The following is a 24,311-nucleotide window of genomic DNA, read 5'->3' on the forward strand; positions in this document are numbered from 1 at the left end:
CATTTTGAGAGGTGTTTGTTGGTGTCAACAACTGGTAGTGGGTACTCTAACCCCCTTGCCAGACAAACCTTCAAAGAGCGGCTCCCATTTTATTTTTATTTTTGTGTGGCACTCCTTCCAACTTTTCTTTCACAAACCATGGCTAACCGAATCCTTCGGGTGCCTGCCAACAATCTCATACCATGAAGGAGTGCCTTTTTATTTTAATTTTATTATGATGACACTCCTCTCCACCTTTGCTTTCTCAAGCCATGGCTAACCGAATCCTTCGGGTGCCGTCCAACAATCACATACCATGGAGGAGTGTCTATTTAGGTTAATTAATTTGGGACTGGGAATCCCATTGCCAGCTCTTTTTGCAAAATTATTGGATAAGCGGATGAAGCCACTAGTCCATTGATGAAAGTTGCCCAACAAGATTGAAAGATAAAACACCACATACTTCCTCATGAGCTATAAAACATTGACACAAATAAGAGATAATAAATTTTGAATTATTTAAAGGTAGCACACGAAGTATTTACTTGGAATGGCAGGAAATACCATGTAGTAGGTAGTTATGGTGGACACAAATGGCATAAGTTTGGGTTGAGGTTTGGATGCACGAGAAGTATTCCCTCTCAGTACAGGTCTTTCGCTAGCAAGGTTAATTAGCAAGCATAAGAGTCGAGGGAAACAAACAAATATACATGTGATAGAAACAATCATGCATCTTCCTTGTAAGCACAAACAATTTTAACTTCAGAATAATAAGCTATGAGCTAACAAGAAAGGAGGACAATGAAACAACTACATGTATTTCTCTTTTCTACTTAAACCTCAAAGTGTTGTTGCTATTGACCAATGCTAAGTTTGCCAAAACCAAATAGATTTATTCAATGCTCCCAAAGTGATACCAATACTAATAACAAGATCAATCATATAATAAGAATTGCAAACTAAAATAAGATGTGCGATATGTAAATGATAAGACTTCTCATTAATATTCCATAACGATAACTCACACCAAGGGATACATAGACAACCAACTAAAGGAGAGATACTTCCACACTGCAACCCATCTTATATGATAACTTCCCTACTCATGATATGACACTACTTGATAGTAAAAAGTAAAAGGTAGTGATGATGTGATACCGCGGCACTCCCCCAAGCTTGGAACAAACCAAGGGGATGCCAATACCAATGATGAATTACTCCTTCGGCGATGGTGGTGATGAATTCTTGACAAGCTTCTCAACAAGCTCCTGAAGCTCATCAATCTTGTACATGAGGTTGCGGATCATCTCTGAATTGTGCTCGACGCGGTTAAGAAGTATGTCCGACGGCGAGTCCTAACTCTTGGAGTTATTTCCCCACTCTTCAACCTCAGGCTTAATCCTTCCTGCAGTGTTAGAACGATCTATATCCCAATTGCTAGGCAATGCTGCCTTGGGAGTTCTTTCAATTTGACTATTGTAAATTAGATTGCGGAAGGGATGGTAAGTGCCTGAAGAAGATGTCTTTGGAGCTAGGTAATGACGTGGAACCCTTTCTCCAGTGCGAATTCTTGCGCTCCTCTTTGTACTAAAAGGGTTATCCACCACCTCGATGCTTGCGATGGTAGCACGCGGGTACGCGCGCGAGTCTTCCTCCACTTCTTCTTCTTCTTCTTCCTTGACGCTCTCGTCCACCTCTTTCCACTCGGGATCTTGAATATCTTCATCCGAAAGCCCCTTGCCCTTGTTCTTGGAGACCATGGTGCTTCTAGATTGAAAACAGATCCTGGCAGAAACAGCTCGAAACAAAACACGTCGAGAAAACGATATACGGACCTCCAGGGGTCCGGGGGATTATATAGCAGGAATTTGTATATCATAAGGAAAGTACCAGGTCGAACCAGAGTCGGAAAGAGGCGACGAGGCGGCCAGCTCATAGGGCAGCGCGGCCTGGCTGGGACCCGCGCCGGCCTATCGGGGCACGCCCTCGTGCGTCTCCTCCACTCCGTTTCGATCTCGTAATTTTTCATATTTTCCAAAAATACCAAAAACATTGTTCGGAAAGTAAATTGTGAACTTTTCATTACCAGTACTGTTACCTATTCAAAGTCGAGTTCTGGCGGTCTGTTAATTTGACCTTTGATGAAAGCCTCCGGTGTTTCTACTCGAATAACATCAACATCTACATTGTAAGAATCACCTGAGATATAATGCTTGAGTCTTTGTCGATTCACCACTTGTGTGGCATTGCCTTGGAGAGAGCTAATTTTAATCGCTCCTGAACGATACACCTCCTCAACAACATATGGTCCTTCCCATTTCGAGAGTAATTTTCCTGCAAAGAATCTGAGACGAGACCGATACAATAGGACTTTATCCCCAATATTAAATTCTCTTTTGATAATCTTCTATCGTGCCATTTTTTAACTTTCTCTTTAAAGAGTTTAGCATTTTCATAAGCTTCACTTCTCCATTCATCTAGAGAACTCAATTGTAGCAACCTCTTCTTACCGACTAGTTTAGGATCTTTATTTAGTTCTCTAACAGCCCAATAAGCTTTGTGCTCTAGTTCTAAAGGTAAATGACAAGCTTTTCCATAAACCATTTTATAAGGTGACATTCCCATGGGATTTTTATAAGCAGTTCTATAAGCCCATAGTGCTTCCTTCAATTTACTAGCCCAATTCTTTCTAGTTTTATTAACAGTCTTTTGCAAGAAAGATTTAATTTCTCTATTTGATAGTTCTACTTGCCCACTAGTTTGAGGATGATAAGCGGAAGCAATTCTATGATTAATACCATATTTAGCAAGAGTTTTTCTAAAACCACCATGAATAAAATGAGAACCTCCATCAGTCATAATATATCTAGGAACTCCAAATCTAGGAAAAATAATATCTAAAAGCATTCTTAAAGAAGTCTCACCATCAGCACTTTTTGTAGGTATGGCTTCCACCCATTTAGTAACATAATGAACAGCAACAAGTATATGAGTGTTACCTTCTGAAGAGGGAAAAGGTCCCATGAAGTCAAATCCCCAACAATCAAACGGTTCAATAACAAGAGTATAATTCATAGGCATTTCATTGCGTCTGGAGATATTACCAACCCTTTGGCATTCATCACAAGATAAGATGAACTTCCTTGCATCTTTGAAGAGAGTTGGCCAATAAAAACCTGATTGTAGAACCTTTTGCGCGGTTCTTTCTCCAGCGTGATGTCCTCCATAAGCACTACCATGACATTTACTCAATATTTCTTGATGTTCATATTCGGGAACGCATCTTCGCAGAATACCGTCCACTCCTTCTTTATATAAGTGTGGGTCATCCCAAAAATAATGCCTCAAGTCATAAAAGAATTTCCTCCTTTGCTGAGCTGAAAAGGTTGGAGGCAAGTACTTGGAAACAATAAAGTTAGCATAATCAGCATACCAAGGACTGTCTCGCGAGCTCACCTTTATTACAGCCAATTGTTCATTCGGAAAACTATCATTAACAGGAACAGGATCATAAGCAATATTTTCCAATCTAGACAAATTATCAGCAACATGATTATCAGCACCTTTCCTATCTACAATATGTAAATCAAATTCTTGCAATAGAAGTACCCATCTAATAAGCCTTGGCTTAGCATCTTTCTTTTGCATTAAGTATCTGATTGTAGCATGATCAGTATGAATTGTAACTTTTGAATCAACAATATAAGATCTAAACTTATCACAAGCAAAGACTACAACTAACAATTCTTTTTCAGTAGTAGCATAATTTCTTTGAGCAGCATCAAGAGTTTTACTAGCATAATGAATAACATTCAATTTTTTATTTACTCGCTATCCAAGAACAGTGCCTACAGCAAAATCACTAGCATCACACATAATTTCAAATGGAAAGTTCCAATCAGGAGGTTCAACTATAGGAGCAGTTGTTAAGGCTTTCTTTAGAGTTTCAAAAGCTTCCTTACAATCATCATCAAAAACAAAAGGTACATCTTTTTGAAGAAGATTAGTAAGAGGCTTTGAAATCTTGGAGAAGTCTTTAATAAACCTCCTATAAAACCCAGCATGACCAAGAACACTACGAATACCTTTAACATCCCTAGGATAGGGCATCTTCTCAATTGCTTCAACTTTAGCTCTATCAACTTCAATACCTCTCTCAGAAATTTTATGTCCCAATACAATTCCTTCATTAACCATAAAGTGGCATTTCTCCCAATTAAGAACAAGGTTAGTTTCTTCACATCTCTGCAAAACTTTATCAAGGTTCCGCAAGCAATTATCAAAAGAATTCCCATAGACGGAAAAATCATCCATGAATACCTCTACAATACTCTCGCAAAAGCCATGAAAAATAGCAGACATGCATCTTTGAAAAGTAGCAGGGGCATTACATAAACCAAAAGGCATACGTCTATAAGCATAAGTTCCATAGGGACAAGTGAAAGTGGTTTTCTCTTGATCCTTAGTTTTAACAGCAATTTGTGAAAACCTAGAATAACCATCAAGAAAACAAAAGTGAGTATTCTTAGACAACCTTTCTAACATTTGATCAATAAAAGGCAAAGGGTAATGATCTTTCTTAGTAACCTTATTAACTTTTCGATAATCAATGCACATTCTATACCCTACAACTACTCTTTGAGGTATGAGCTCATCATTATCATTAGGCACAACAGTCATTCCTCCTTTCTAAGGAACACAATGCACAGGACTAGCCCATCTACTATCAGCAATAGGATATATAATACCAGCTTCAAGAAGTCTTAATACCTCATTTCTTACCACATCCTTCATCTTAGGAATTAGACGACGCTGAGGTTCAACAACAGGCTTCGCATCATCTTCCATATTATTGGCATGTTGGCAAATAGAGGGAGAAATCCCCTTCAAGTCATCAAGAGTGTAGCCAATAGCACCTCGGTGTTTCTTCAATATTTCCAATAACCTTTCTTCTTCAAACTCTGTAAGCTTAGAACTAATAAAAACAGGATATATTTTCTTATCATCAATATGAGCATATTTAAGATTATCAGGCAATGGTTTTAAATCAAAGACAGGATCTTCCTTTGGTGGTGGTGTTGTACCCAGATCTTCTACCGGTAAATCATGCTTAAGAATAGGTTGACGAAGGAAAATTTCATCAAGCTCATCTCTTTCTTCCCTAAAAACTTCACTCTCACTATTCTCCAAATGTTGCTGCAAAGGATTATTAGGAGCAAGAGCAATAGATGCACACTGTTCAACTCTAAAATCATTATTAGGCAGATCAGCTTTATAAGGAGTTTTGGTAAATTTAGAGAAGTTAAACTCATAAGATTCACCAGCAAATTTAGTCAAAATTTTCTCTTTCTTGCAATCTATAATAGCTCCACAAGTATTTAGAAAAGGTCTATCAAAAATGATAGGACAATATTTACTAGCAGCAGAACCAAGTACCAAAAAGTCAGCAGGATATTTAATCTTACCGCATAGAACTTCCACATCTCGAACAATACCAATTGGAGAAATAGTTTCTCTATTAGCCAGCCGAATAACCACATCAATATCTTCAAGTTCACAAGAACCAATTTCGTGCATAATCTCCGTGTAAAGCTCATATGGAATAGCACTAATACTTGCACCAATATCACATAAACCATAATAACAATGATCTCCAATTCTAACAGATAGCATAGGAACACTAGCTTCCTTAGACTTATTAGGATGTGAAACAATATTAGAAGCGTCTTCACAGAAAATAATATGACCATCTTCCACATTTTCAGTCACAAGATCTTTAACTATTGCAACAGCAGGTTCAACTTTTATTTGTTCTTCAGGTTCTATAGGTTTCTTTTCACTTTTATGAACCGCACTATTTATAACAGAATACTCCTTCATTTTAGCAGGGAAAGGAGTTTTTTCAATATAAGCTTCAGGAATAACATGATCAACAGTTTCAACTACAACACATTTATTTATAGATGAATCAATTTTATCTTTATACGGTTCATGATACTTGTCAAAGTTCTTCTTAGGCAATTCATAATGAGAGGCAAAAGCTTTATAAAGATTTGCAGCAACTTGAGAATCAAGACCATAAGTAGCACTCATATTACGAAATTTATCAGTATCCATAAAAGCTTCAATGCATTTGTAATCATAATTTATACCTGATTCTCTATCTTTGTCGTTCACCCATCCTTCAGTATTTTCCTGGATCCGATTAAGAAGGTCCCTTTTAAACTCCTCTTTGTTGCGTGTGAATGATCCAGAACAAGAAGTATCCAGCAAGGTCTTGTCTTCAAAAGAAAGTCTTGCATATAAATTATCAATAATAATATTACCAGGAAGCTCATGAATGCGGCATTTGAGCATTAAAGACTTCAATCTCCCCCACGCTTGGGCAATACTCTCTCCATCATGAGGCCAAAAATTATACATGCGGTTCCGATCCTTGTGAATTTCACTTGGAGGATAGAACTTAGAATAAAACCGGGGCACAATATCATTCCATTCAAGAGAATCCCCATTATCCAGTAATTTATACCAATGCGCCGCTTTACCAGACAGCGATATAGAGAATAGTTTCTTCCTCACTTCATCCATAGAAATACCTGCACACTTGAATAAACCGCATAATTCATGCAAGAACAGTAAATGATCTCCAGGGTGGACAGTTCCATCCCCTGTATAACGGTTATCCACTACACGTTCAATAATTTTCATAGGTATTTTGTATGGTATTTCTTCCTCACCTGGCGCCTCATCCACTATCTTTACAGTAGTAGCAGATTTTCCAAATAAAAACTCAAGAGAAGATCTCTCCATAATGAATTATGGCAGCAGGCAGAAATAAAATCATCACAAACAGTAGAAGTTTCCTTACCAATTCCACTTACCAATAGCGCTTCACTCCCCGGCAACGGCGCCAGAAAATAGTCTTGATGACCCACAAGTATAGGGGGTGTATCGTAGTATCTTCGATAAGTAAGAATGTCGATCCCAACGAGGAGCAGAAGGTGTTGACAAGCAGTTTCGATGAAGGATTCACTGTAAATGCTCACAGATAAGTATTCAGGGGGCTTTGATGTAGCAGATGAATAAAGTACGAGTAAGTAAAGTGCGAGAGTAACAATTGCAGCAAGTGGCCCAATCCTTTTTAGCACAAAAGACAAGCCGGTTTGTTTACTTATAATGACCAAACGTTCTTGAGGACACACGGGATTTTAGTCTAGTGCTTTCGCTACATACGGCTAATTAATCTTTATTGTTTTGATAAGTGTTGTGTGGGTGAACCTATGCTAATGTACCGCCCTTCCTAGGACTAATACATACTTGTGATTATACCCCTTGCAAGCATCCGCAACTACAAGAAAGTAATTAAGATAAATCTAACCACAACCTTAAACTCTGAGATCCTGCTATCCCTCCTGCATCGATATACCAACGGGGGTTTAGGTTTCTGTCACTCCGGCAACCCCGCAATTGGCAAACGAGTACAAGATGCATTCCCCTAGGCCCATAAAGGTGAAGTATCGTGTAGTCGACGTTCACACGACACCACTAGAAGAATAACACCACAACTTAAATATCATAACATTGAATATTACTCAACCATACTTCACTACTAACATTTAGACTTCACCCATGTCCTCAAGAACTAAACGAACTACTCACGAGACATCATATGGAACATGATCAGAGGTGATATGATGATGAATAACAATCTGAACATAAACCTTGGTTCAACGGTTTCACTCAATAGCATCAATAACAAGTAGAAATCAACACCGGGAGAGTTTCCCCTATCAAACAATCAAGATCGAACCCAAATTGTTACATCAGTGACGATGTGCAGCGGTGGAGACGGCGGTGATGATGATGATGATGGTGATGGAGATGATGTCCAGCTCGATGACGGTGACGATGGCGTCGATTTCCCCCTCCGGGAGGGAATTTCCCCGGCGGATCTCATCCTGCCGGAGAGCTCTTTTCTCTCTGGTGTTCTCCGCCACGCAGAGGCAGCTGTGACTCTTCGCGACTTATTCCCTGGAGCTTAGGTTTTCGGGACGAAGAAATACGCGAAGGAGAGGAGGCCAGAGGGGGCTGTGGGCCCCCCTCCCCACAAGGCGGCGCGGCCAGGGCAGGGCCCGCGCCGGCCTGTGAGGGGGGCCCATGGTGGCCCTCCTCGGCTCCTCCTTCTGGCTCTCGTCATCTTCTGGAAAAATAGGATTTTTCATATAACTTTCGTCAATTGTTGATCTTCCGAAATATTGCATTCTGACGGCGCTTTTTCCAGCAGAATCCTGACTCCGGTGCGCGATCCTCCAATAGTCATGAAACATGCAAAATAGATGAAATAACATAAGTATCATCTCCAAATATGAAATATATCAATGAATAACAGCAAATTATGATATAAAATAGTGATGCAAATTGGACGTATCACTATGCTAACTAACAGTTTTAAATATATGAGGCAATATCAAAGTTAATATATCTATCATAAAGTAGTATAAATGGTTAGTACAAAAGTTATTGTATTTTAACTTGACATCCAAAGTTTTTCTGAGCAGTCCACAAGAGGGTGAGGAGCTTCCTGCAGCTAGTGTCACAACTTCCAAGAAATGTTTGGTCTTTGGTTGTCTTCTCCTATCATTCCAGAGCAAGTTGTGGGCTCAAATAATATTATTGAGTATTAATTAACATGTGTTTGGCACTAGCCGTCAAAATATGTTACACATGGACATGTTGGAGAGTGTACAATCATATTTGAAGTTGTGGCTTCATAAGATGTATGAATTTGCCACTTCTTATTCAGGATGGCTAGTTCACATAATGATATCAGCGTGTTCTCTAGGCTTGGGGAAGGCCATTCTAAGGATATCTAGTTAGAGATCAATGAGTTCAATATTAAAAGGATTACTATCTTACCGATGGGATCTATCCACCTAGGTTTACATTTGTGATGATAACCAGGAAACCCATAGACAATAAACACGCCAGATTTGCTAAAGAGCAAAAGCATGCCAGGAATGATGTGGAACAAGCATTTGTTTTGCTCCAGACTCATTCGTCTATTGTTTGGTATATATACTACCTAACATGGATCATTGACACCATGTGGGAGGTGATGATTTATTTGCTGGAATTTTTGGGCATTTGGCCTTTGGCCCATCGCCTATTATCAAATTATAAAACTCACATGGCCTATTCCAAAAAAACAGTGGCAGCACTAGTGGGGACTAAAGTTTAGTCCCACATTGCTAGTAGGGAGAGAGTTGGAGTGGTATATAAGGTGGGTTGTTCTAGTCCTAGTAAGTGAGTGAGAAGAGAGAGAGCCCTCGCGCACTCCTCCTCCTTTGCCGCCCGCCTCGCCACGCCTCATCACGACGCGCCGCGCCGTGGGTTGCGGGAATCTCGCCGAGCTTATCTTGACCCTAGCCGCCGGTGTGAGACACATACGCGACTACCTATTTCCAGTTCATTGGGCCGCCGCCTTCATCTTCCTCATCCCGTCCGTCGGCGTGCACCAACTGCCGGGACAGTAGGCCTCCAGAACCCTGCCTCTCGTGAACCTGTACGGGTGAGGGGCAATCAGGTTTTTGGGGAGCGCTCCGGCGCGACTACTGAAATCACGACGTCGTCATCAGACGACGAGTTCCTCCACACCGACAACTTCTTCCCGGGCCTCAGCAACTTCTTTGACAACCTCAACATGGGCGACAACAACGCGGCTGCGAAGTATGTGATCTTGTCATTTCTCTTTCAGTTTCTGTTAGAGTTTCTTCTTCTACTTTCTGTGGTAGATGCGATCGGTTTGTCTTGTTTAGCTGTGATCTATTCATCTACCTTACTAGTCTGCACGATTAGTTTATTTCTTATTTTCATAGTCATGATTTATCAATTACTTGTACGGATAATTTCATACGGATATTTGCTCTTATATTCAACAATCCAAAAACCTGATTATAGGAAAATCAGTTCAAGCAGCGTTGCTGCCGCTACTCGACCTCCCCTCTTTGATGGTATGCATTACAAGAGGTGGCGCACAAAAGCAGTTCTATGGTTTACAAACCTAGGATGTTTTAGCGCCACAGATGCTAGACCTGAGGGGCCTCTTTCTGCAGAGGAATAGGAAAAATTTGAGAAGGTCGACGCCATGTTTAAGGCGGCCTTGTTCAATATTTTTGGGGAAAACATTGTTGACCCGTACATGGCTTTCGACCATAGTAAAGATGTGTGGGATGCGCTCGAGGCCAAATTTAGGGTCTCGGATGCTGGCACTGAATTGTATAGCATGGAGCAATACTATGAATACATGATGACTGATGAGCGCTCCGTGGTTGAGCAAGCTCATGAGCTTCAGTCCCTTGCCAAAGAACTCGAGCAGTCTAAGTGTACCTTACCGGAAAAATTTGTGGCCGGTGGCATTATTGCCAAGCTTCCTCCCTCGTGGAGGAACTTTGCTACTTCTCTGAAACATAAGAGACAGGAGTTTTCCGTTTCGGATCTCATTGGCTCGCTTCATGTGGAACAGAAGGCGAGAGCAAAGGACACACGCTCTCATTGTTTTGAGGGAGGTTCTAGTGCCAATGTGGTACAGAAGAAGAACTTCCAATCTCACAAGTCTAAGAATAAGAACAATGGAAAAGGCAAGTTTGACGAGAAGAACAAAGCCTCCAACTCAACCAACTTCAAGAGGAAGACTCCTTATAAGAAGAAAGGGAACTGCCATGTTTCTGGCGCTCCTGGACATTGGGCTCCTGATTTCCCAGAACGCCATGATCGGCTCGGGAACAGCGGCAAGTTTGCAAATGTTGTTATTGGCGTTGATACTGAGATGAATGATGTTGGGTACGGTATTTCTCATACTATCCTTTCAGTATGTAATTCTCCTGATTGGTGGATATATACCGGAGCCAATACACATGTATGTTTTGATGTCTCTATGTTTTCTTCTTATCAGGTCGCAAGGACTTCCTCCGTGATGATGGGAACAGCTCACGTGCTTCTGTTCGTGGTGTTGGTACGGTGGATCTGAAGTTTACTTCGGGAAAGACCATCCAGCTGAAGAATGTGCAACACGTTTCCTCCATTAATAAGAATCTAGTTAGCGGATCGCTTTTATGTCGAGATGGTTTTAAGTTAGTTTTTGAGTCCAATAAAGTTGTAATTTCCAAATGTGGACAATTTGTTGGAAAGGGTTATGTGTGCGGAGGCTTGTTCCGCTTATCTTTGTCAGACTTATGTACTCAAATTATTAATCTTGTTTGCAATGATAGTGAGTCCGATATTTGGCATTCACGACTTTGTCATATTAATTTTGGGTGCATGACGCGGCTAGCTAATATGAATATAATTCCTAAATTTTCTATTGTCAAGAAATCCAAGTGCCAAGTATGTGTGCAAGCTAAGCAACCACGTAAGTCTCATAATACTGCGGAGGCAAGAGACTTGGCACCGCTGGAGCTTATACATTCAGATCTTTGTGAAATGAATGGTGAATTGACAAAAGGAGGGAAAAGATACTTCATGACTTTAATTGATGACTCTACTCGATATTGTTATGTGTACCTCCTGAAATCTAAAGATGAAGTTCTTAATCACTTCAAAATCTTTAAAGCTGAAAGCAGAAAACCAACTTGATCGAAAGATCAAGCGTCTAAGGTCTGATTGTGGTGGAGAGTATTTTTCCAATGAGTTTGATTCTTTTTATGCGGAACATGGTATTATCCATGAGAGGATGCCTCCCTACTAACCTCAGTCAAATGGAGTGGCCGAAAGAAAGAACCGTACTCCAGCTGATTTGGTTAACGCCATGTTAGATACATCGGGTCTATCCAAGGCATGGTGGGCGGAGGCGATATTGACTACATGTCATGTCCTAAACCGTGTCCCCCACAAAGAACAAAACCATTACCCCTTTTGAGGATTGGGAAAGGAAAAGGTTGAAACTCTCTTACCTACGAACTTGGGGTTGTATGGCGAAAGTAAATGTGCTGATACCCAAGAAGCGCAAGCTTGGACCAAAAACCATGATTGTGTTCTTCTGGGATATGCATTTCATAGCATTGGCTACGGATTTTTGATAGTAAAATGTGAGGTATCCGACATGCATGTTGGTACAATTATGGAGTCGAATGATGCGACTTTCTTTGAGGGCATCTTTCCTATGAAAGAAACGTCTAGCTCATCAATTTAGAAGATGCCCAGTTCATCTACTCAGAAATTATTTCCTGAACCTACCATGGCTATAGAACACTTTGATAATCCTATGGAGGATGACAATGAAGCTCCCAAAAGGAGCAAGAGACAGAGGACTGCAAAGTCCTTTGGATATGATTTCATTGTGTACCTCGTGGATGACACTCCCACTTCTATTTCAGAAGCCTATGCATCTCTGGATGCTGAATAATGGAAGGAAGCTGTCTGTAGCGAGATGGATTCCATCTTAGCCAATAGAACTTGGGAAATTACTGATCGTCCTTATGGGTGCAAACCTGTAGGATGTAAATGGGTGTTCAAGAAAAAGCTTAGGCCTGATGGTACTATTGAAAAGTACAATGCACGTCTTGTGGCCAAGGGTTATACCCAGAAAAAAGGTGAAGATTTATTTGATACATACACACCTATTGCCAAATTGACCACCATTCGAGTGCTACTATCCTTGGATGCCTCACATGGTCTTCTCGTTCATCAAATGGATGTTAAGACTGCTTTCCTAAATGGAGAGCTTGAAGAGGAAATTTATATGGAGCTGCCTGATGGATTTGTAGTAGATGGTCAAGAAGGAAAGGTGTGTAAATTACTGAAGTCTTTGTATGGGCTTAAGCAAGCGCCTAAGCAGTGGCATGAGAAGTTTGGAAGAACTTTAACCGCTGAAGGCTTTGTTGTAAACAAAGCTGACAAGTGTTTATACTATCGCCATGGTGGGGGCGAGGGAGTTATTCTTTGTCTCTATATCGATGACATATTGATATTCAGGACCAATCTTACTGTGATTAAGGAGGTCAAGGAGTTCCTATCTCGTTGTTTTGAGATGAAGGACTTGGGAGTAGTTGATGTGATCTTAAACATCAAGCTGCTGAAGGATGACGATGGTGGGATTACATTGCTTCAGTCCCACTATGTGGAAAAGATCCTGAGTCGCTTCGGGTATAGCGACTGCAAATCTTCTCCAACGCATTATGATCCTAGTGTGATAATTCTTAAGAATAAAAGAATTGCTAGAGATCAATTGCGATATTCGCAGATCATTGGCTCGCTTATGTATTTAGCTAGCGCCATGAGGCCTGACATCTCCTTGGTTGTTAGTGAACTCAGCCGTTTTGTGTCTAGACCTGGAGATGTTCATTGGCATGCTCTTGAGAGAATTTTGTGCTTGAGGATTATAGTGATGCAAATTGGATATCTGATGTTGATGAGACTAAAGCCACAAGTGGCTATTTGTTTACACTTGGAGGTGGCGTTGTTTCCTGAAAGCCTTGCAAGCAGACCATCATTACGAGGTCAACTATGGAAGCAGAACTCACAGCATTAGACACAACCACTGTTGAAATAGAGTGGCTTCGTGGGCTCTTGATGGACTTACCTGTGGTTGAGAAACCAATACCCGCTATTCCTATGAACTGTGATAATCAAACTGTGATCGTCAAAGTAAACAGTTCTAAGGATAATATGAAGTCATCAAGACATGTGAAGAGGATACTGAAAACTGTCAGAAAAATGAGAAACTCTGGAGTTATAGCGTTGGATTATATCCATATGTCTAGAAACCTGGCAGACCCCTACACAAAGGGACTATCATGAAATATGATAGAAAATACATCGAGGGAGATGGGTATGAGGCCCACACTATGAGTTGCCCACGGTGGTAACACACTCTATGTGATCGGAGATCCCGTGAATTAGAGATGTGAGACAAGCTGTTGGTAAGCTGGGAGGAGAGTATATATCCCTATAGCAATTTTACCACTCCGTAAGATGCAATACTCTCCTAATCTGCATGGCAGGTTGATAATTATCTTAATGTGTTCTTTGTGGCTTATTTTAGCAAAGATGTTGTCCTGCAGAACATCTTTTGAAGAACACACCTATATGATTCTGTTTGTTAAACGTTGCAATCTATGAGAGTTTGTGCTCTCTAGTAAACTCATGAAAGGCCCTGGAGTATGACGTATAAGCTCCAAGCCGCGAGGAAGCCTCGCGGCAGCCTAGTATCGGTCTAGGCTTTGTATGAAGCTAGTGCGTAGAAAACTTGTAGTTCAAGGCATAGTCCACTATCCAAGTTGCAATCTAGTGTAATATGATGCTTTAAGTGGAAGTTCAACTTAACAGTCTCCACAACATACCTATATATAAAACAATGTTCCATAAACTTATTGATGAGATGTGCCAATGAGAGTTTGTGGGGGATTGCTGAAATTTTTGGGCATTTGGCCTTTGGCCCGTGGCTCATTATAAAATTCTGAAACTCACATGGCCCATTCCAAAAATCAGTGGCAGCACTAGTGGGGGCTAAAGTCTAGTCCCACATTGCTAGTTGGGAGAGAGTTGGAGTGGTATATAATTTGGGTTGTTCTAGCCCTAGTAAGTGAGGGAGAAGAGAGAGAGCTCTCGCGCACCCCTCCTCCTCTGCCGCCCGCCTTGCCTCGCCATGCCTCGCCTCATCACGACGCGCCGCAGGTTGCGGGAATCTCGCCCGAGCCGAGATTATCTTTTTGCTGTTTGGAAATTAATTCTGTAATCAATTACGAGTCATTAACGGACGTTAACACAGCTGTTTTGCCTTCCTTTTTTTCTAGATCGTGGGTGTGCCGACTCGGACGCGGGCTGCGCCCCACGACCTTCCCGGACTGCACTACATAAGACCCTGCGCAACCCTAGCCGCCGGTGTGAGATGCATACACGACTACCTGTTTCCAGTTCATTGCGCCGCCACCTTCGTCTTCCTCATCCCGTACGTCGGCATGCACCGACTGCCGGGACAGTACACCTCCGGAACCCTGCCTCTCGTGAACCTGTACGGGTGAGGGGCAATCAAGTTTTTGGGGAGCGCTCCGGCGCGACTACTGGAATCACAACGCCGTCATCGGACGACGAGTTCCTCCACACCAACAACTTCTTCCCGGACCTCAGCGACTTCTTCGAGAACCTCAACATGAGGGACAACGACGCTGTTGCGAAGTATGTGATCTTGTCGTTTCTCTTTCAGTTTCTGTTAGAGTTTCTTCTTCTACTTTCCGTGGTAGATGTGATCGGTTTATCTTATTTAGATGTAATCTGTTTATCTACGTTACTAATCTGCACGATAAGTTTATTTGTTATTTGCATAGTCATGATTTATCAATTACTTGTACGGATTATTTCATATGGATATTTGCTCTTATATTGAACATTCTTATGTCATCATGCACCGCACGATAGCTGAGTCCAAGCATGATCTGTCTACGATCAAGATTGGGAATTTCATGGCGAGTTGATTAAGCCCTAGGGAAGAAGACATCGTTACAATAGTTACTCCATGTGCATCATGAAATCCATGACCAAGAACTCACTTTCGACATCAAAATGATTTGGTTGGCCACATGTGGAACCATGTAGGAAACCCACCATAGGCCCCTTGTATATATAACAAATTCAATTGTTGAATTTTAATCTTTTTAACAATATACAAACAATTTTTATAATCTTTTCATGTTGTTGAATTTTTATTTGTACAATAATTGATGTTTGTATTGCCAACTGGCCAAATAACCAAGGTTGCTAAAAAATTAGGTCCGCACAGACAATATAGGTGGTCGCATTGGGGGTAACTACGAGCCCAAGTGGACATGGATCAAACGGATGTCCGTGCGGACACCCAAACAGACCAAATCAGAGGATGAGGATGAGGATGAGACTACCATTTGCATGTTCCATGGAAACAATTGTAATTCTTTTCTCACCAAAGTGATTCAACATGATACACGATAAATATTATTTCCTTTGATCCATAATAAGTGTCGTTGATTTAGCACACTAAATTAGTGACACTTATTGCGAATATGGGAATGTAATATATCAGAATAATTAATTGATGGGATAGTCTATCCAAAAGCGCAAGACAATGTGCCCTTGCAAATGAATTTTTGTGTGTTTCTTTTCTCTTATAGGAGCAAGGCATGCGTGCAAGCAGTAATCTAATATCCCACACTGACATCATCACAATAATGGTAGAATCCAAAATTTTAAAATGATTTATATCCAAACCTTTTTTCCAATTCATGATCTATTTACACTGCATTCGTCTCGACAATGGCTTCAAAATTAGATCTCGTATTGTTATGTTTTTAAGAACTTCTTTTTGGTAATTATATCCAATTGCTCATAGTGGCTTCTGGCTTGAGTCATACTCTCTCTCTTTCTCTACCCATCTTGACATCTAGTAAAGCTTTAATTTCCCAGACTCACACTGAATTCTAGCTAATTTGGGTTCTAATTTTCGTTTACAACTCTTGAGTCTAGTTTCATTGAACTTTGGAGAATATCACACGGCACGTACACAAAAATGGAACTTTGTATGTACAATTAGTACAATCTAGCTACACGGCACCGAGCAACGAAGAAACTGATCTAAACAAAGAGCCAAAACGAACCAAGAATATCATGCAGCTGCAACTGCCCCAGCTGGTGCCAAAACCGCAGATCTTCCTCGGCTCGCTCCTCCCCCGGCGACCACGAGCCTCCACCGCGTCATGCTCGCTGAGCTCCGCCATCTTCTCCGAGTGCTCACTGATAATACTTGCGGCACGTTCATCTTCCGGGAGAACGATCTGGTACCCGTCCTTGAGCGCGTCCATGCCATCCCCATCAAGCAGCAGCTGCCAGAACGCGCCGCCGACGAGCGGCCCGCCCTCCGACGCCGACTCGTATATCACGTCGAGCACAGTGCCGAGAAACCGGTCCCTCCTCGTGGTGGCGTTCTCGCCGCCCTCCTGGTCCTCCCAGATGAACTTTCCGTACTCGGTGACGAGCAGCGGCATGCCGAGATGCTGCTCGGTGTCTTGCACGTGCGACGCCGTCCAGTTCCGGAAGAAGGCGGCCTGCTCGTCGGCGGTGGTGCCCCAGAGCCAGACGTCCGGGTAGAGGTGGATGGTGGCGAAGTCGATCCCGGGCGCCCGGTGCGTGGCGATGAAGTTGGTGCCGTAGTAGATGCTCCACGGGTTCAGGGCCTTGCTCTCGTGCGCGCCGTCGCCGTAGAAGCCCTCCAGCCCCGCGGTGATCAGGTGGTTGCCGTCGATGGTTTTGAGGTAGGGAGACATCTCCTCAACCCATGACTGGACCAGGGCGCCGGTGGGTTCGGCGTTGCACCGCGGCTCGTTCATCAGCTCCCACCCGAAGATGGCCGGGTCGTCCCTGTAGGCCACGCCGGTCACCGTGTTCACCCTCGTCAGCACCGTCTGCATGACACGTACGTGGAGAAAGTGACATTTCAGACATGAAACCGTGACGAAAATGGAAGGTGAAACTTACACGTAGGACGTCATTCCAATCGCGTACCTTGACGTGGTTCTTGTAGTAGGACTTGACGAGGGTGGAGTTGAAGAAGTCGTCGGCGGAGGTGAGGTTGTGGCCGCCGCCGGCGCCGGCTCCGGCTCCGGCAACGTCCTCCCTGGCCCACTGGACGTACTGGCGCTTGCCGCCGAAGTCGTCGAAGTTGTTGGTGAGGCAGAGGAGGAGGTAGATCCCGTGCCGCCTCGCCTCGGCGACGACGAAGTCCAGCCCCTGCACACGAAGCCAGCAATACAACTTGTCATTTTGCACTCGAGCTAGCGCGCCTTGCATCTGTCGGCACGTAACGTCACCGTCGAGACATATCGATCATCGATCGGTGCCGGCTAGCTAATCACCTGGAACATGTCCTCGTGGTAGACGCCCGGCGACGACTGGAGGGGCCTGTCGCCGCCGTCGCTGAAGGCCCATGTCCGCGCCAGGTTGAGGCCGTGCGCCGCCGCCTGCCGGAACGCCGCCACCACCTTGCCCCTCTGCGACGGGTCCGACGCCATCTCCATGAGCCAGTACGCGTTGAACCCGCTCAGGTACACCGTCCGGTCACCGTCGCCCACCACGAAGCGCGTGCCGTCCACCCGCACCATGCCGTCTTCGCCGGCCTGGCCGGCCGCGGCGGCGATCAAGACATACCACGGCACGGCGAGGACGAAGGAAATAATGAGGAGGAGGCTGATGGCGGCAGCCAGCGCTCGCGTCTTCATCGATCACGCCTTTGTCTCCGCCGCTGCTTACGGATGCACGCCGCTCACCTTTGATCTGCACACGCACGGCGTCTTCGCAGAAACAAACGCGTGCAGTTTCGCCGGCGAGGTTGTGCGCGGCCGGCGAGCGTATTAGTAGAGGCCGAAGCTATGCCTAGAACGTGCACACCTCAGATCATACGTGTACAACCAAGACGTTACGTGACCTCAGATGAACAGCGCCCTTGAGGGTGACTGGTCTGCTGTAATTAATCTTGCCCTCCTCATGAAACCCATTTTCACAGCACCCTACTTAATTAAGGTACAGTATTTTATTTTTCAAAATCAGCATGGATATGCATGCTACCACTTCATCACAATTACTTGCGTTCTAGTCTTATACGCACTTGATCTCGTGAATCTAGATATTTTCTCTATATTCTTGATTAAACTTGACAAATTTTGAGTTTGACTAAACCTAGCTAGAACGCGAAGTAAGTAAAAGCGGAGGAAGTATGGGTGTGACTAACTCTGAGTTAATTGAGAATTAAGATAATACTCAGTCATTGTAATGTCATGGATGACTAGTACGATATAATCACGAAGAAATCCAATAACGAGATCTTTTTTATTAGTTGCAACTCATATTCGAGCTTTTTCTCAGTTGCTACCCATGTCCGGGACCGGAGTTTTTCTTAGTTGCAACCCTATGTGCAATTAGAGAATTAAGCTAATAATACTCAGCTAGGTAATGTCATGAATATGACAAGTAGGAATGAAGAAGCAATTAATCGAACAGGTTGAGATTTGTTCTCAATTGCAACCCATGTCCAGAAGTTTTTCTTTGTTGCAACCCTACATGCAATTAGAAAAATCCGTTTTGCAACATACTCCCTTATCGACGCGATTCCTTGCCACTCACTTGAGCATTTCGTACTAGGCCCGCGTTGAATAAAATGGAACCGATCGAGGGAGTACGTTGCAACTCATGTTTGCATGAATCACGGTTCAATCATATGATCTATCTAGGATTCGATTGAGAATTAATATTTTTAAAATTAGACTAATTCTGAATCAACCAGAAATTAGCAAAACCGGGGAAGTATACTGCGGGACTTCATTAATTATATTGCTTTCATCGTCGTGTAGCTTGGATCGAGCTCTATTTGACGTGTAGGTAGGAATCTCCGGGCTCACAGAAAAGAGGAGAAGACAGCTTTGGAAAGGGCCGCGACTGGTATAAAGCCCGCACCTCAGTCGGCCGGAACTAAGGGCATCTCCAGCGGCGCGACGCAAACGGATGCTGAGCGATCGTTTGTGTCCGCCGTGACCGGAAATGCGTCTGGGGTCTGTTCCAGCGGGGCGACGCAAAGTGACCGGGCCGTCCGCGGAGACGCAAACCTGGCCCAAATATGCGCCAGGTTTGCGTCGCGGCGGACGCTCGGCGGTCGCTCCAAGCGTCCGCTCGCGTCCCCACGGACCCTCATGGCAGCGACCTAGGTTCGATCGGCCTCCAATTCACAACCGCCGGCGACCAACCGCCGCAATGGAGCGCCGAACCGCCGCGGAAGAGCAACCGCCGGCCTCTTCGTTTTACGCGCAGCCGTTAATCCGCGCACATCATAACCCCCGCGTCTACGGTAATTCAAGTTCAACCGCCTCCTTCTTCTTCCTCTTCTTCTTCTTCTCCAACACCGGCACGCCATGCGCGACTACACGCTGCCGTCCGACTCGGACAGCGAGGGCAAGTCGCCCGGATTCCTGCATTGGTGGGAATCGCCGGCGACGCCAAGCGATCTGGGCTCCACGCCCAGCTACCCTACCTCCACACCGAGTGAGGACGAGGAGGAGGGAGGCGGCAATGGCACCGAAGGCCAGGAGGAGGACGAAGGCGGCGCTGCCAGCGACGCCGACGACGAGGAGGAGGGCCAGGAGGAGGAGGAGGACTCCGACACCAAGGCGGACGACAAGGCGGCGGCAACGAAGAAGTCCAGGGCGCTGGCGCGGGTGGCGCGTCGTCGTCCGTTCACCGACGACGATGACGAAGACGGCATTTCTTCCAGCTTCAAGTCCTCGACGGGCGCGTCGTCCTCCAGTTCGGACGACGAGGTGACAAGCAAGAGGCGGAGGAGTTTCCACGACGACGACGACGCAGGGCCTTCGAAGAAGAAGGCCAAAAAATAGTTTTAGTTTATATGTTTTTAAATTTATTCTTATTTGTATGTTAAATATGTTTGAATCTAGTCGATTGACGTATCCGGTTAATTGTTTAGGCTATAATCTATTCGATTGGACCAACATGACATCATGAGTTCATCTTTTTCGCGTTTAACTTGATCATTCAACTATAAAAGTAGCACAAAAAAAAAAGTTGCATGTCCAAAATACGTCGGACCACTGGAGGCAGCCCCCGATGCAAACGGACATTTCCCCCCTTGCGATCAATTTGGCGTCCGCGGGGTGACGCAAACGGACGCTCGCGACCACTTTTGAGCGTCCGTTTGCGTCGCGCCGCTGGAGATGCCCTAACAGGATTCCGAACCAAACATACACGGATGCACACACTAGCTGGCTGGCTAGTGACGTAACTGTAATATGTGTCGACGGACAGGGAGAGGAGTTGTCCGTGGCGGCTTTGTCTCGACGCGCGTGCGTACGTGGCTGCCGGCACGGTTTTGAGCGCCACGGTCGACACGTACGGCGACGGCGAGTGGCTGCCCGGCGAGGTTCGGAGCATGGTACCTAACCTAGGTTGGAGTTGGCTCGATCGGACACTACCGCGCGCGATTGGAGACGAGGGCGAATCTTCGCTCGGGGCACGGCCGGTGGACATTTGGTCGTACGACGCGGCGTCGAAGTCGAACTAGCTGCTACCTCCATACACAGAGTCTGCGTACATAATACGAGAAAATCTATATAATCCCCGCCGGCACTAAAAACTTATCCCAGATTTACATAGAATATAAGCAAAAAAAAGTGTCTTGATTTATTTTGGGTTTGCTTCAAGCAAGTATGCATGGTGTCACACAGGGCCAGGCCGGCAAAATTCGAGGTCCTGTGCAAGACTCTAAAATGGGGTCCTACCTCGCCAAAAAAAACCAACTAAGAAATAATTATAATATATATTTCTTAGACGGATTTCAAACTAAATAAATACTCTTGGCATCCGTATGTTCCGAACTTGTGGTAAGACCATCTTAAAAAAATGGTAAGAGAAAGGATGTACTCCCTCCGTTTCGTGAACTAGTTTTTTACACGGAGATTAAAGAACACACATTAAGGGAAACAAAAACTACGCCAGGTTTGGGCAGGATTACCACTAAACAATTAACGTGAGAAAATAGAGAATTTAGCATAAGATGAGGAAAGACAAACTAATCCCTTAAAAATTATCCAGACAAGTGGTGCAATGCAACACCTATTCTGAAATTATTCTCAAAAAATGATATAGCTTATATCTAAAAACGGTGGGAGTACTCCTTCATTGCCATAATATAGTGCATATAAAGTTTTACAAAATTCAACCATTGTGAACTTTGACCAAGTTTTTTTGTGAACGCTATTTATATCCATAATACCAAGTATATATCATATCAAAATATACATCGTGATGAATCTAATGGTGTTAATTTGGTATTCTAGGTGTTAATACTTTTTGCTACATGATTGATCAAATTTTACATTGTTTGACTTTCAAAAAATCTTATACGCACCACATTTTGGCAAGGAGGGAGTAGTTTCTAAACCTGATCGTACCCGGCGGCTCAAAAAAAATCTAATAGATTTGATCATTCAAACCATTCAGGATTTTGAAACTCGGAAAATATTTTCGAAATGTCAAAGGCTTATAGGATTCAAAGCTATCCCAGTAAGTACATGAACGTCAATAATTATGTTATAATAACCTCCTCCATATCAGTCCTTCTTTTTCTTTTGTGCGCGCTTTTCGCCTGCCTTCCCGACCACGGATAGGCTACGGCCCCATTGTGTGAATACCACATCAAGGTGACAGGATTCGAACCTATGGCCCTCTGTACCCAAAACAGATGCGCTGACCAGACTGCGCTACACCTCGTCTCCCCCTCAGAACATATGGATCTACCCGATCGATAAAGCCTCGAACCGCAGCGTTGTTTCATCAGAGAGCCCAGATTAGATAGAGGATCTATAACGCTAGTTGCGGTCCAACTCTTACTGAGCAGAGTAATCGATAGAGTTACCGAGGCGAGGTTATCATCATCTGGAAATTCCTTCCTGGAAAACACATAGTTTGGCTCGTGTGGCAGAATACTGCCTTTAAAAACGCCCTATACTTCAACTGCCGGAGTTGGGTTGCGTGCGTACTTCTATTCCGCTGTCGGAAGTAAAGTTGGGTGCGAGGGAACGCCCCAATGGATAAGTAGCAGCGAGTTGCGGTCCTGTTCGGTTGACAATTCACACCAGCTGGGCCGAGATTGTTTTTTATTTAGCATTTGTAAAACGCTAACTTAGAAATATTGGGTTTCCAAATATTTGGGGCCTTGCGAGGCCGCACGGCCCACACTACTGTGGGCCCAGGTGAAAGTGCATGGAGCCCCCGTGTGTGGTTTTGGTAATTAATGACAATCCCTATGGACTAATGTTTGCATTGAGTTATATTTGTAGGAGTTTTCCATAGGCAATGCTTGAACCATTTGTTGGCTTCAAGGTTGAATAAGAAGAAATTGATGAAGTATATCAAGTGTCAAGTATGTCTTGAAGAAGAAGATGAAGTGAGCCCTCAAGTTACTTCAAGACATCAACATAATGAAGTGCATGTTCAAGATAAGCCAACTCGAAGAGATCATAAGCTTGAAGCTTGCCATGAAGAAATGAAGTGCAAGTTCAAGATGAGCCATCTCGAAGAGATCCTTTGCTTGAGTCTTGCCATCCATATGGTGATCATGGATATGTGAAGATGCGCTCAAGAAGAAGCTCTCCCATGGTGGATTATGGGGGAGCAATCCACAAGACTTCGTCAAGCAAGCACAATCAAGAAAGGCGTTCCATCTTGTTGCGGTCAAGACCGTCATCATCAAGCTCAAGTGGAATTGCCTTATTTATTGCCATGAATTTGTTGTGCTTTGACTCCCATGTGTCTTCCTTGCATTTTATGGATCTAATTTATCTATTCAAATTTCCTTAGCATTTTTAGTAGATATAGGTAGCGTGATGATCCTAGTTTTGTGCATTTTGTATCCATATTCTAAATCCTAGATAATGCACTAATCTTGGGGGAGCTCTCCTATATTTGTTATAATGCTTAAACTTCTCTTGATCATTATCAAAAATTTGGTATTGGGAGACATAAATTGTCTTTTTGGTAATGTGCCATCATAAAAAGTTTCGAGGGTTTGGTTTATTTGTTGGAAACTTGCTCTCTTGGGAGTTGGTTATCTCATTCCTTTGTGTTTAGGTTTAATTAGCTTCTTATAATGAGATAATTCTTTGGAGTCAATCTTGTGTTGATTTGATTCTTTGATATAATTTGGACAACCATTGTCTCTTGATTTATTTGGTGTTTTGTACAAATTATATCTTTCTTTGGTTCTTGAAAGTATTGTGCATGCATATTTAATATATGTATATCTTATGGCATGTGTTACTTTCTTTGATCCAATATATAGCGTAAACTCCATCGAATCCTAATTTGATTAAGATGTGCATGAAATTTAATTTCATATCTATATGCACATAGTACTGTGGAATTTTTCCTATATGTTGTAGTGTGTCTAACTTCTTCGGACCCAATTAGTTTGGGGACCATTTTGTACAATGGATATGCATTGGATGCCTGTCTCACTCTTGGAAAGAAGTGGTGACTCAAGGGTAACTTGAGTCAAACTAGGATGGTCAACGAACACATATCTACTACATCCATACCAATGCTATCTCGGTAACAAGTATCTTCTCATGCATATTTTTCTAGCATCCAACCATGTGGTTGCATCTTGGCATGAATCTCTTGATTTGCAAATATTGTGCTTCTTGCAAAAAAAATTCTTAATGAAACCTCTTTATTGTGAATGTGAGTAATTTGAGATGAGTGCATTTTTTGGGAAGTATATTAAATCATGCTCATGATTCATCCATCCC

The 24,311-nt window shown here is 43.3% G+C and overlaps 1 protein-coding gene and 1 non-coding gene across 2 annotated transcripts; both read right to left on the reverse strand.

Annotated features, from left to right (window-relative positions):
- Positions 1 to 16,444: 16,444 nt before the first annotated feature.
- Positions 16,445 to 18,328, reverse strand: LOC127292030 (mannan endo-1,4-beta-mannosidase 4). The gene is made up of 3 exons (XM_051321379.2): positions 17,856 to 18,328; positions 17,506 to 17,730; positions 16,445 to 17,405 (listed from the first exon to the last, which is right to left on the reverse strand). Exons 1-3 carry the CDS (start codon positions 18,216 to 18,218, stop codon positions 16,548 to 16,550), a joined length of 1,446 nt encoding a protein of 481 aa, XP_051177339.1. The 5' UTR covers positions 18,219 to 18,328; the 3' UTR covers positions 16,445 to 16,547.
- Positions 18,329 to 22,197: 3,869 nt separating this feature from the next.
- Positions 22,198 to 22,272, reverse strand: TRNAP-UGG (transfer RNA proline (anticodon UGG)). Its single transcript has one exon. It is a non-coding gene; the product is annotated as a tRNA-Pro (tRNA).
- Positions 22,273 to 24,311: the final 2,039 nt, after the last annotated feature.

The sequence above is a fragment of the Lolium perenne genome, chromosome 4 (genome assembly GCF_019359855.2).
Source record: "Lolium perenne isolate Kyuss_39 chromosome 4, Kyuss_2.0, whole genome shotgun sequence".
NCBI classification, from domain to species: domain Eukaryota; kingdom Viridiplantae; phylum Streptophyta; class Magnoliopsida; order Poales; family Poaceae; genus Lolium; species Lolium perenne.

What these genes read in the sequence shown, in the direction of transcription:
- LOC127292030 (XM_051321379.2), bottom strand. Translation starts at nt 18,218, where the DNA reads ATGAAGACGCGAGCGCTGGCTGCCGCCATCAGCCTCCTCCTCATTATT. An exon ending in ACCACGAGGACATGTTCCAG is followed by an intron (nt 17,731 to 17,855) that starts GTGATTAGCTAG and finishes CTTCGTGTGCAG; the next exon opens with GGGCTGGACTTCGTCGTCGC. An exon ending in ACTACAAGAACCACGTCAAG is followed by an intron (nt 17,406 to 17,505) that starts GTACGCGATTGG and finishes CGTGTCATGCAG; the next exon opens with ACGGTGCTGACGAGGGTGAA.